This window comes from Mustelus asterias, chromosome 2 (assembly GCF_964213995.1).
Source record: "Mustelus asterias chromosome 2, sMusAst1.hap1.1, whole genome shotgun sequence".
In the NCBI taxonomy this organism is placed as follows: domain Eukaryota; kingdom Metazoa; phylum Chordata; class Chondrichthyes; order Carcharhiniformes; family Triakidae; genus Mustelus; species Mustelus asterias.
In genome coordinates, this window is record NC_135802.1 from 88104578 (window position 1) to 88117790 (window position 13213).

The 13213-nt window shown below is 42.7% G+C and overlaps 1 protein-coding gene across 6 annotated transcripts in view; it reads right to left on the reverse strand.

Annotated features, from left to right (window-relative positions):
- dgkb (diacylglycerol kinase, beta) overlaps window positions 1–13213 on the reverse strand; it is a 679678-nt gene that overhangs the window by 601394 nt on the left and 65071 nt on the right. For all 6 annotated transcript variants that reach the window (XM_078228107.1, XM_078228097.1, XM_078228136.1 and 3 more), the window contains exon 2: window positions 7713–7789. In XM_078228107.1, the coding sequence (XP_078084233.1) occupies window positions 7713–7789 (77 nt within the window). The remainder of the gene's footprint in view (window positions 1–7712; window positions 7790–13213) is intronic.

A 13213-nucleotide genomic window follows, 5' to 3' on the forward strand; every position in this document is an offset into this window, starting at 1 on the left:
AACCACTGTGCCACCATGTCGCCCAATTCCCTGAGACATATTAAAGCCGTCTATTCCAACCTTAAAATTCAATGTTGGAGCATCCACAATTCTCTAGAGCAGAGAATTCCAAATATTAGATTTGAATGAAGAAATTTCCCCTCATCTCAGCCCTACACGATTGACCCCATATCCTGAGAATGCGCCCGTGTTTGAGATTCCACAACCAACAGAAACAATTTCTCAGCATCCACCCTATTCAGAATTTGATAGGCTGCAATGAGATTGCTGCTCATTCATCTAAACTCCAGAGAATATAGGCCCAATTTACTTAGGCTCTCATCATAGGACATCTCCCTCAACCTAGGGACAAATTTAGTGAATCTTCGCCACACTACCTCTAATGCAAGTATATCCTGTCTTAAATGTGGAGATGAAAATTACACACCATATTCCAAATGCCGTCTCACCAAAACCCTATACAATCCTTGGTTGTTTCCAACCCACCATCTCAGTTTCCTCCATTTTGTTACGACCATTCTTGCACCACTGGATTTCCATGGGATATACACTTTGCATATGCTTGTTCCCTCACTAATATGAAAGCAATGACAAGAACAGCTTTTACCAAAGTGTGAAGTCAACAAAATTGAAACAGTCAAGCCAGCAGTGTGAAAATATCAGCTGGGATTTTGTCAGACTGCTGGCAGTCTAGCCCACTGGCGGAGAATTCCCGTTTCCTCTGTGTGGGTGGCCAGACAAAATCAAGTGTGCTCAGGCAATTAAGTGGCCATCACTGGGACTTCCCTGTGATTGACAGCCCCAGCAGTTGAAGTAAGGCCTGCCAATAGCTGTCGGCCTCTTCGCTGGCAAGTGAAGATGAGCTGGGGGAAAGCCAGGCATCCTCCCATTTAATTCCTGCGCTGCCATTATATTATGGTGAGTTCGGCGATAATGGAATTAACTCATTAATGAACCTAAATGACATTCCACCACTGCCGCTGGGAATCCCATGTAAGCCCCATAACTTAATAGCTAACTTAATAGCCCCATAGCTATTCACAATATATATTAATGATTTGGATGAGGGATCAAAATGTAATATCTCAAAATTTGCAGATGATACCAAGTTGGGTGGGAACTGTGATGAGGATGCAGAAACCCTTCAGCATGATCAGGGAGGTGATGGCCTGGTGGTATTATCGCTGGACTATTAATCCAGAAACTCAGCTAATGCTTTGGGGACCTGGGTTCAAATCCCGCCACGGCAGATGGTGGAATTTGAATTCAGTAAAACAAATCTGGAATCAAGAATCCACTGATGACCACAAAACCATTGTTGATTGTCGGAAAAACCCATCTGGTTCACTAATGTCCTTCAGGGAAGGAAATTTGCCATCCTTACCCGGTCTGGCCTACACGTGACTCCAGAGCCACAGGAATGTGGTTGACTCTCAGCTGCCCTTTGAAATGGCAAGCCATTCAGTTCAAAGGCCATTAGGGATGGGAAATAAATGCTGTAAGAAGTCTCACAACACCAAGTTAAAGTCCAACAGGTTTATTTGGTAGCAAAAGCCAAAAATGTTTTTTATTCATTCATGGGATATGGGCATTGCTGGCTGGCCAGCATATATTGATGTGGAGATGCCGGCGTTGGACTGGGTTAAACACAGTAAGAAGTCTCACAACGCCAGGTTAAAGTCCAACAGGTTTATTTGGTAGCACAAGCCACTAGCTTTCGGAGCGCTGCCCCTTCGTCAGGTGAGCGGGAGTTCTATTCACAAACAGGGCATATAAAGACACAAACTCAATTTACAGAATAATGATTGGAATGCGAGTCTTTACAGGTAATCAAGTCTTAAAAGGTACAGACAATGCGAGTGGAGAGACCGTTAAGCACAGGTTAAAGAGATGCATATTGTCTCCAGACAGGACAGTTAGTGAGATTTTGCAAGCCCAGGCAAGTCATGGGGGTTACAGAGAGTGTGACATGAACCCAAGATCCCGGCTGAGGCTGTCCTCATGTGTGCGGAACTTGGCCATCAGTCTCCGCTCAGCGACTCTACGCTGTCGTGTGTCGTGAAGGCCGCCTTGGAGAACGCTTATCCGAAGATCAGAGGCCGAATGCCCGTGACCGCTGAAGTGTTCGCCAACAGGAAGAGAACACTCTTGCCTGGTCTTTATATGCCCTGTTTGTGAATAGAACTCCCACTCACCTGATGAAGGAGCAGCGAGCGCTCCGAAAGCTAGTGGCTTTTGCTACCAAATAAACCTGTTGGACTTTAACCTGGTGTTGTGAGACTTCTTACTGTGTTTACCCCAGTCTAACGCCGGCATCTCCACATCAATATATGCTGGCCAGTCAGCAATGCCCATATCCCATGTATGAATAAAAAACATTTTTTTAAAAGGATGATCTGGACAGGTTGGGCGAGTGGGCAAATCAATGGCAGATTCAGGATAATTTGGATAAATGTGAGGTTATTCACTTTGGAAGCAAAAAAAGACAGATTAATACCGGAATGGCTGTAAATTGGAAGAGGGGAGTGTGCAGCGGGACCTGGGTGTCCTTGTGCATCAGTTACTGAAGGGGCGGCACGGTAGCACAGTGGTTAGCACTGCTGCTTCACAGCTCCAGGAACCTGGGTTCGATTCCCGCTTGGGTCACTGTCTGTGTGGAGTTTGCACATTCTCCTCGTGTCTGCGTGGGTTTCCTCCGGGTGCTCCAGTTTCCTCTCTCAGTCCAAAGATGTGCGGGTTAGGTTGATTGGCCATGCTAAAAATTGCCCTTAGTGTCCTGAGATGCGTAGGTTAGAGGGATTAGTTGTTAAATATGTAGGGATGTGGGGGTAGGGCCTGGGTGGGATTGTGGTCAGTGCAGACTCGATGGGCTGAATGGCCTCTTTCTGTACTGTAGGGTTTCTATACATTCTATACAAGCATACAGGTGCAGCAGGCGGTAAAGGCGGCAAATGGCATGTTGATTGCGAGAGGCTTCGAGTACAGGTGCAGGGATGTGTTATTGCAATTATACAGGGCCTTGGTGAGGCCACACCTAGATAGTGTGTGCAGTTTTGGTCTCCTTTTCCGAGGAAGGATGTTCTTCCTCTCGACGGAGTACAGCGAAGGTTTACCAGGCTGATTCCAGGGATGATGATACATCCAGCGGAACTGATGTATGAGGAGAGATTGACTAGGTTAGGATTGTTTTCGCTGGAGTTCAGACGAATGAGGAGGGTCTCAGAGCTTTATAAAATTCTAACAGGACTAGACAGGGTAGATGCAGGGAGGATATTCCCGATGGCGGGGTGTCCAGAACCAGGGGTCACAGTCTGAGGATTCAGGATAGACCATTTAGGACGGAGGTGAGGAGAAATTTCTTCACCCAAAGAGTGATAAGCCTGTGGAATTCATTACCACGGGAAGTAGTTGATGCCAAAACATTGAATGTATTCAGGATGAGGCTGCATATAGCACTTGGGGTGAATGGGATCAAAGGTTATAGGGAAAATGCAGGATTAATCTATTGAGTTGGATGATCAGCCAAGATCATAATGAATGGCGGAGCAGGCTCAAAGGGCCAAATGGCCTCCTCCTGCTCCTATCTTCTAAGTTTCTATGTTTCTATGTTAAACGGGGGAGGTTTTGCCATTGCCGGAAGGCTAACAGTGGGCCCAGCCACCACGTTTCCCTCCATGGGGATGGGCCGGATTGAATCCAGCCCATCCTCTCTGTTCTGTACATCTCCCAGTGTTTCTGTAACTCTCATGTTATTTTATAGCTATATTCTGGGACAATGTTTTGTCTTTGTTAAAGCCAAGGGTAAACAACCAGTAATGAGGCAGAAGTAGATATCAAGTTTGAATGGGGATGGGTTTAACAACAGCAATTTGGATCAAAACTGGACAGCAGATTGAGGCTGGGAGGTTTGGCGATTCATTGAAATAAAAAAGGAGGTAGTCTGATTGTGAGATGGCACTCAGACTCATGCCAGAGATTGGATGCTTTGAGCCTGTGGCCTCTGGGCAATGATGGGTTTAGACCCACCAACACTTTTGGATGGGAAGGTGTGGTGGGAAGCACACTGAGAAACAAGATGCTTTTGTCTGAGAAATGGTGATATGCAAAATACACCCAGCTACAATCTGAATTAAACTGAGTAGAACAGTTTTCTTTGAGAAGGACATTCACTCTTCAAACGGGTAACAGTGATCCCACCTTCCAACTGGGCAGGGTCCCTTTCACTGCTTGAACTGTGGAATCTGCTGACCAATGAAATTCAAATGAAGCCTGGTTGTCAAAATGGTGTAGGTGTTAAAGTGATAGCTGATATCTTGCCTGCTGCTAAAATGGAGTATGGACTGCAATACGACTTTGCTTTTTATAAATTCTTACATGATTATTGATCATTAATAACAATTACTTTTCAAAAAGATCATTCCGGCAAATTAACAAACATTAGCGGAGAAACCTTTTTAAATCTTGGAAGATGTTAACTGAAAGCAATATCCAGAAACAAGTCAAAACTTCAGCAGTTTATTCTTTTAGTGTGTGGGCTGCTACCAAATGACAGATTGCCTTCAGTTAGTGAGTAGCTGGAGCACATGGAGATAGAACAGATTTTCAAGTCATTACAAATTCCATTTACAAGTGCCAGGCCTGGTGATGGCCAGAATGATCAAACAGCAAGCACAAACAATAGACTATATAATTTGTTCTGGCCCTTCATGCCTCACGTGCCAAAGTTGTGACTTCCTGCGAAGAGTGTACTCTTTGGACATTACTGATAAAGACAGGTAACGTTCTTACTTTCTAAGAGGGAACTTAACAACTCCATATGTGCTTACAAGGAGAATGTTTTAGTGCAAAACTTCATAGGTATCCAAAAGCATTTGCAACCAATGAATTAGTGCAGTCACTATTCTAACATAGTCAAAAACACATTCTCATATCAGAACACCATTGGATTCCAGACTAGTTAAATTATTGCAAGGAATTTCTTCAAAGTTGCTCTTGCTCTGCAGCCATAACTACTCTCAAAGTGCAGTAGAAACTTCATTTATGCACGCAAATCCCACACCAGAGGCTTCAGCGCAAGATTTATACTCACATAAAACCTTTCTTCTTCCAGTTTGTGTCACGAAGGTTAAGCTTTGCACAAAATAAACCTGCTTTCGCTCAGTAATGTGCCTCAGTCCGCCCCTCAGAGTAGCATCCTCTATTTCAGTCATCTGACTACTTTTTACATTTTCTAAACCAGCAGCTTGGTTGAGCAAAATTAGAGAATCCTGTAGCCTCCCCTGTGGTGATATGTATATATACCTAAATAGGCGCCAGAATGTGGTGACTAGGGGATTTTCACAGTAACTTCATTGCAGTGTTAATGGAAGCCTACTTGTGACGCTAACAAACTTTAAACTTAAAAAAATACTCATGCGCACTAAAGAAATGAATCACGACAACCCAAAATCATTTCATGGAATGGATGGCTTTTCGTTCCTACATCAATGAAGACTGATTTTCATCCTGTCAAGGTGAAAAGGTAAGAAAAAAAGTGCCAAATCCACTGAACAATCCTGTTACTCACTCTTTCAACATGGTAATCAAAAACATGTAATAAATAGGCTTATTTCATCCTGCTCTACAAATCAACTTCCCGTAACTTATAGTTTCTTCCCTCAGTTCATCATGGTGCCGAACATGGTGTTGGGTTCACAGTTTACAAAGAGGCGAGTTAAGATTCTGCAATTCCCTACTCCAAATCTGTACTCAAATCGAGTCCACAAGCTGTTGCAAAATGAGCTTGATAGTTACTTAAAAAAGGGGAATAGAGAAGGATATGGCAAGTGTGCAGGGAAGCAGGATTAAACTAAACTAGATAGCTGGCGGTGGGGAAATGCTGGCACAGACATGCAGGGTCAAATTATCTCTGTTTCTGTGATGTAACAGAATCTTGTAGCCACCCCTGTGGTGAGTTTAGTGGCAGTGGCATTTAATCAGCAGAAGGATAGTGGGTGACAGGCTGTTCCACCTTCCCACCTCCACTCCGATTACGTCCATGACAGAAAGGCTCATGTACAGCTTTCCTGGCACACTGTCAATTAATGCTTTTAAGTGGGCAATTAATGCCACTGCTGCTGGCATTAACCCAGGGGCAGGCAGGGGACTCGCCATGTGGGGGGCATGACAAGCAAAGTCTGGTGTGTTTGTCTGCAGGCACCCGAGCGGATGTCCCTTCTTCAAAGGCACACTGTGCCTGATCAAGGGTGACTGACACTGCCCTGTCCCTGATGCTGATCCCACCTCTCCTTCTCACCATCACACACCTGTGCCTGGGTCCCTCCTCAATCCAAGGTCTCAGGTGGATGTAGTACCAGCAGCAGCCACCACCACCTCAGTGGTGCTGCAGAGTACAGAAGAGCTGTTAGCCTCCGAGTAGCTGGCAGTTCTCATTGGGCAAGACTGATTCCCCCTGGAATCCTTGATCTCTGGGGAAGGACTGCTAGTGGCCTGTCAAGTGCCTGAATGGTCACTGCTTCAGAATTCTGCCTATTATAAGATTTCATAGTTTGCCATTAAATGAATGTAACCATTTTAAACACAGCACATCACATGCAGTCTCACTGTATGAGTTAATGTTTTAAATCCATTAATAATCATCTGATTAATCTCATTTTATTTCACCACACTCTAAAATGGATCCATCAACCTATTATTAGGGTGCATTGAAAAGCTGGGATATTGATTCTGTTTTGGCACTGACAGATTTTAAAATAACATGTCCAAACATAGAGAGAAAAATGTCAAGCTTTTTAAAGCTTTATTAACCATCTATTGCAAATTCACCATATCATTTGCTGATCCTTCCTACAATATTATTTAAAACTTTGGGACTACACAAGCCATAATTGGTCTCCCAATCTGAAGTTCACCAAGATTCTATCACATCAGGTTTAAAAGACTTGTCTTCTTGACTACAGCTACTTTTAATTGAGGGGATAATGTGGTATTGGATGTTTACTATGCTATTGACTGACAGACTGATAATGCAGGCTGAAGACATTGTTGTACTGAAAAAGCACTGACATTATCTGTATGGTGCCTGTATCTACTTTTCTAAATAGAATTTTCATTAAAAAGTCCATCAATAAAGAATGACAAGGACAGTAGCAAGCACAAATGTCAAAATCAATGATGCCGTCAAGACACTGTAGAAGGAACAGTCAATAAAAATGACTCCAATTAAGTGCAAGTCTGGCAAGTGACAGGGACATATAGGGATATAGTGTAGTCTTTACTTCAAGTTACAAAAATTCATTCCAATAAATCTGATAAATTACAGTCTGGCACCAGAAATAAATGGCCATGGCAGCAAGTGAGTTAGTCTAAAACCTGTTCACAAAAGCCTTTGAGAAATGAATCTGTCACGCTTGCTCAGTTTTGCTTACAAGCGACACCAGTCCCAGCCCAAATGGTTGACTCACTGTTTTCTGAAGTGGCCAACAAGTCAATTGGTTGTACAAAATCAACACAAAAGCATTTTCAGTTATGGAAGGGAAAACAATACATCAGTTCCCACAGGCTGAGAAATTTAAAAATATGGAATGCACTTGTTCATTCCCTTCCTGTGCTCTAACATTGAATTCTTGGGTACGGGGCGAGAAGAAGGAGCAAAGTCTATGACATGCTTTTCTCAATATATTAGATATCAGAGCTCATGGAAAGTAAAATACCTGCTCAGGGTTGTATTTCACCAGGACACCGGCGCCATGGAATTCTTCCAGAACATCCTTCAGTTTCTTTGTGGAGTCTAAAAGAAAAGAGGAAGTTTTACATGTTTGTCCAAAGAAAGACGAGACTGAATTTTCACACAACAATAATGATGGATTTTCTTCAGATTCTACAACACAAAGTTCTGACATACTTGAGCATTGCAGAGTCTCCAATGAACAATAAGTTACTTGGAAGACAAATGACACTGCATCAGACAATATCATCCTATTTTCTTAAGTGCAAACTCTGATCTGTTCAGCGAGAGAGTGTCAAGCTGAAAGACAATTGAGCCAATGCACATTGGGCTACCTACAATTGAATAATTCTTCAACATAAAGAACAAATGCACTGCTGTATTTAAAATGGACTCTCCCCTTCAAATCCGATATATTTTTAAAACCAGTAGCTTCTGTTTATCTCTTAACTGAACAATATAATTTTCCCTTGTTGTGGTCAATTAAGCATGTTAAGCGTGCTGTAATGGGTAAGATTGAATAGCAATGATTTATCTGGGAGCTGTCAAGGAATGACAATGGTCATTTTAACGCATGACGATAATATCACCTGCAATTAACAAAGGGCCATTTCTTGCAAACAAATTATATTGTTTCCATAACAAAACAAAAGGTTCCTCCCCCCAATAATACTTTCCTAACTAAGATTCATCTCAAGTCTGTAGTGAATAAGTTTTACAACTATCCTCAGTAACTCTGGGGCAAGGGTGCGGGCAGTGGAAAAGAAAATCAAATCAGGGATCCCTGTCCTGATCATGACCCATGGAAAAGGTAAGATGCAAATGTCAGATGAGGACCCAGATCAGGAACACCTGCAAAGTCCTGTTTTTTTAAATTCTTAAAGTCCGATAGCATATTGCCATTGAAACCCTGGGATGCAAGACATAATGGTGAGTGGCTGGAACCCGTGTTACAATATTCGATATGAGCTTGTGCCTTCAGGATAACAGAGAACAAAAAAGATGGAGAGAAAGAGCAAAATGATAGCAGTTAAAGCTAGACAACGCAGAGGTTACACAATATAGACAGACTGGATTCCAGTTACAGACCTCTGTGAAACAGACTGTTTGCCTTTAAATGTGTAATGTAAAGTTGCTGCTGGAGGAGGAGAAAGGGCGGCAGGTGAAAGGGAGAAAACGCCAGCATCACAATCCGATTAACCCAAAAGTCAGATGAACAGAAATTAAGGGGAGAAAGGGAAGAACTCAGAGGCTCACAGTCAGAAAACAGAAAATGAAGGACAGGAAAATGGAGGGTGGAGAGGAAAGGAGTACAATAATGGAGGAAAACTCTCATTTTGGTTTATAATTTAGAAACCGTTAATAGAGAACAGTAGAGCTGGGAGCAGAAAGATATGGCTGTGTAGATAAAGTGAGCTAAAAGTGAATTAAAGTATGAGCCAAGCAGGATTTACAACATTTGTAGCAATCACCTTAAAATTTAACCTAAATCAGGAAACAGAACCCATAATTCAATGAAATACTCCAAAATTATATTTATGACCATCTTAAACTACAGAATTGTTATTTAAAAACAATAGTTAAAATGTGCTTCTTTTGTTTGTAATCTCCAGTTTTTCTTGGCTAGAGACTGTATCTCATAACCAGAGAATGATTTGCAATCTTTTCATTCTGCTCTGCACCGTTACCTCTGGTGTGTCCCCAAGGATCTATCTGGCTCTGTCCCATTTCTCATCTACATGCTGTCCCTCAGCAACATCATGAGAAGGCAATGTTAGTTTTCACACGTACAGCACCCAGCTCTACCTCACCACCAATCTTCTCAACTTCTCCGTTGCGGCTGGACTATCAGACTGCTTACCCAACATCCAGCACTGAAAGAACAGACATTTCATAGAATCCCCACAGTGCGGGAGGCCGCCATTCAGCCTATCGAGTCTGCCCTAGCCCCGTAACCCCACATATTTACTCCGCTAATCCCTCCAACCTATGCATCCTGGGACACTAAGGGGCAATTTAGCATGGCCAATGCAGCTAACCAGCATGTCTGTTGGACTGTAGGAGGAAACTGGAGCACCCGGAGGAAACCCACGCAGACATGGGGAGAACGTGCAAACTCTACACAGACAGTGACCCAAGCCAGGAATCGAACCCTGGAGCTGTGAGGCGGCAGTGCTAACCACTGCGCTGCAAAATTATTTCCTCCAAATAAATATTGGGAAGACTGAAACCATTGATAACAACCCTGCTTCAAATTCTAATCCCTAGCTACCCACTCCATCTCTCTCTCCTGCAATAGTCTGAAATTTAGCCAGTCTCTTTGCAACCTTGGCGTCACATTGGAGCCCCAGATGAGCTTCAAACCTCATACTAGTGCCATCATTGAGATTGCCTATTTCCATCACTGGACTTAACCCCTGCCTCAGCACATCTGCTCCCGAACCCCTCATTCATGTCTTTGTTACCTCTACACTCAACTATTCCAATGCACTCCTTGTTGGTCTCCCACATTCTGTCCCCCATAAATAAACTCTGTGGCCCATGTCTTAACTTGCAGCAAGTCCTGTTTTTCCCTACCATCCGTGTTCACTGGCTGACATTGGCTCCAGTCAAACAACGTCTGACTTTAAAGTTCTCACCCTCCCTTGCCTCATCCTTCTGTACCTCCATAATCATCTTGAGCCCGATAACCCTCCAAGATATCTGTGCTCCTCTCATTCTAGCCACTTGTACATCCCCAATTTTATTGCTCCACCTACATTGTCTGTGTTTCAGGCCCCAAGCTCTGAAATACTCTTTATATACCTCTGCACCTCGCTTTCCTCCTTTAACACGATCCTTAAAATCTACCTCCTTGCCAAAGTCTTTGGTCATCTGACCCAATATTTCCTTATGGGGCTTGCTGGCATACTTTGTTTAAAGGACTATACAGTGCTGATGGTTGAATTGCTGTGTGTAAATATATATTGAAATTATCTAGAGTGTGCAGCTCCATTACCCAGTCGCATTATTACCCAGTCGCATTATTACCCAGTCGCATTATTACCCAGTCGCATTATTACCCAGTCGCATTATTTCTTGCATCATGATTGTTTAGTCACACTTGATACCATTTGATAAGCTGGCAAGATTTTAGTGTCACATTTGCATGGGGGTGTTTTCTGCCCACTGTGCAGCGAGAGCTGGCTGTGGGTATCATGACATCTTTTGGGTGCCTGGATAAATCTGCTGGAATTCTCAATATAGCACAGTTAGAGCCTCCAGAGTCAACACTGCTCTTAAATCATTTTGCAATGCAGAAAGGCTTGCAACATCCTGAAGTTAATGAGGGTGACTTTGAAGAAGATTGAGAGAATGCTGCCATACTTTCGTCAGTGTTCAAAGAAAAGAAGGGAAGTGGATGGAGAGCCAACAGCCTGAATAGTTCCATGTGGCCACCTTTTGTATTTGGTCTTTTCAATTTCAATATCGATTTGCACACAGCAATTCAGCTATCAGTACAGTTATAGTACAAAGTGTGTTGAAATCTATAACTTCGTCATTTTCAAGGAAAAAGGCAGAGACCAGAAGACTTTAAAAAAAAATGATACCATGATGATATGACCGTCAGTTTAGATTCACATCAAGTTTTGCCTCTCAGCTTCCTAGAAGCTCCTTCTGCTACTTTGCATTATTGTATGCCAACCACACAAGGCTTTTCTTAATTTGAAGTAGTGACAACTTATTTTACTCCAAGTTCCTAATTTATTTTCCTTGTCAAAAATCATTACATTATTCAGAATCAATTTTGTGGAAAAATGGAACTTATGATCGAATTAACTAAATGGAACGATATCATCTTTTGTCAAATTGTTTACTAATATATTTATGATTAAATTCTTTCCACAAGAAAAAGTTTATGAATTAATTCCCTGGATTTAACATGTCACAGCATTATGTTCAAACCTCACATTTATATATATATAAAAATAAAATGTGGTATTTATATAATTATGATGAATGGTGACAAAATGCTGAAAACACAATGGGAGCTGACTTGGATAACCCCCAACTTTGTTCTGTCTTCTCAATATAATGATTCTACATATGACGAGTGCTAATTACACTGTTCATTGATTGCACAAATCAACAAGGATCCCAAAATTTTATCTTTACAGCATTACTTAAAGCTAGCTTCTACCGCATAAAGATAGTTTGCGCCTCTTAAAGGGGAGTTGCATTGTGCCAGGAGTAGGTCATACAGGCAGTAAATGTATCATGGGAACAGTGAGGGAATACGTTACATAGCAACGTGCAGGCTCAAAAGATTTTTGGATGCTGCACTGGAAAGTCTTGGTGGAGGGAGTGTAAGGAGTAGAGATGTCCTCAGTCTATATAGGATGGCACAGGGCCCTCCAGACAGGGCGGAATTTGAGCCATGCTTGCCCCAAGACCAAAAAATCCCACCCGAGGTCAACGGACCTTTGTATGGTCCGTGTCCCGCCTGCTATGATTCCTGTGACGGGACAAGAAAATTCCAACCACAGTCTAAAGCAGTGGTTCCCAAAGGGTGCGGCGCACCACACTGGTGCGGCGAGAGAGGATGGCAAGTGTGGCGGGAAGATTCAAGGACAATCAAAGAAACATTTAAACATGGTTTAAACAAGCATTGTTTTATGCTTTCTGGATGTCCCATGATCATATTATAAAGTAGTTGTGTTTTATGTTATGAATCAAGCACTGCTAGGAGTTGTTTTTTTTTGTTTTTGAATGTATTTCTTATCAATAAAAAATTCGGTGTGGCGCGAGCAAATTTTTAATTCTGAAAGTGCGGCCCAGTGAAAAACCCGCTCGTCTAAAGGCACCAGAGATGGACAGATGTGTTAGTCAATGCCAGGAGCTAAGCCTCAAGGACCTGGATACAATGCAACAAGACATTCATGTGAGGCCAAGTGACCTAGACCTCGCACAGCAATCAAGCTCAGTGAATCCATCTTCTAATGTCATATCCCATCAACTGAAAAACCAGTGTCAGCCACCGGCCAACTCATCACTATGCTACCAACAATCTCTGTTAATCAGGACTTACACCAAACATTCATATCTTTTCCTCAAACACAGCACTGCTGCAAGCCTCACACACAGTTCACAGATGCTGCCAGCTATTCAATTTTGACAGCCCCATCACTTAAATGTGTGGCACGACACTTAATAACCTATTTCTTGCAGGTCACGGTTAGGCATGGGGGGGCTAGCGACACAGCGTTTAGTGTCTCTGCCTCTGAACCAGAAGCTCCAGTTATCAAGTCTAACTCCAGAAAGTGACGACCAAAGAGTATGCATTAATAATATGGCCAAAAAGTTTAAGGTTCAACTTGTAAATCCTTCCATCTTACACCAGTGGCAGGCTGCAGCAACTCGGGACTCTTTGGGGACCAGGTTGACTCAGTTGGCTGCATGGCCGGCATGGATCTAATTGGTGCCAATGGCACAGAGTTCGAGTCTCAT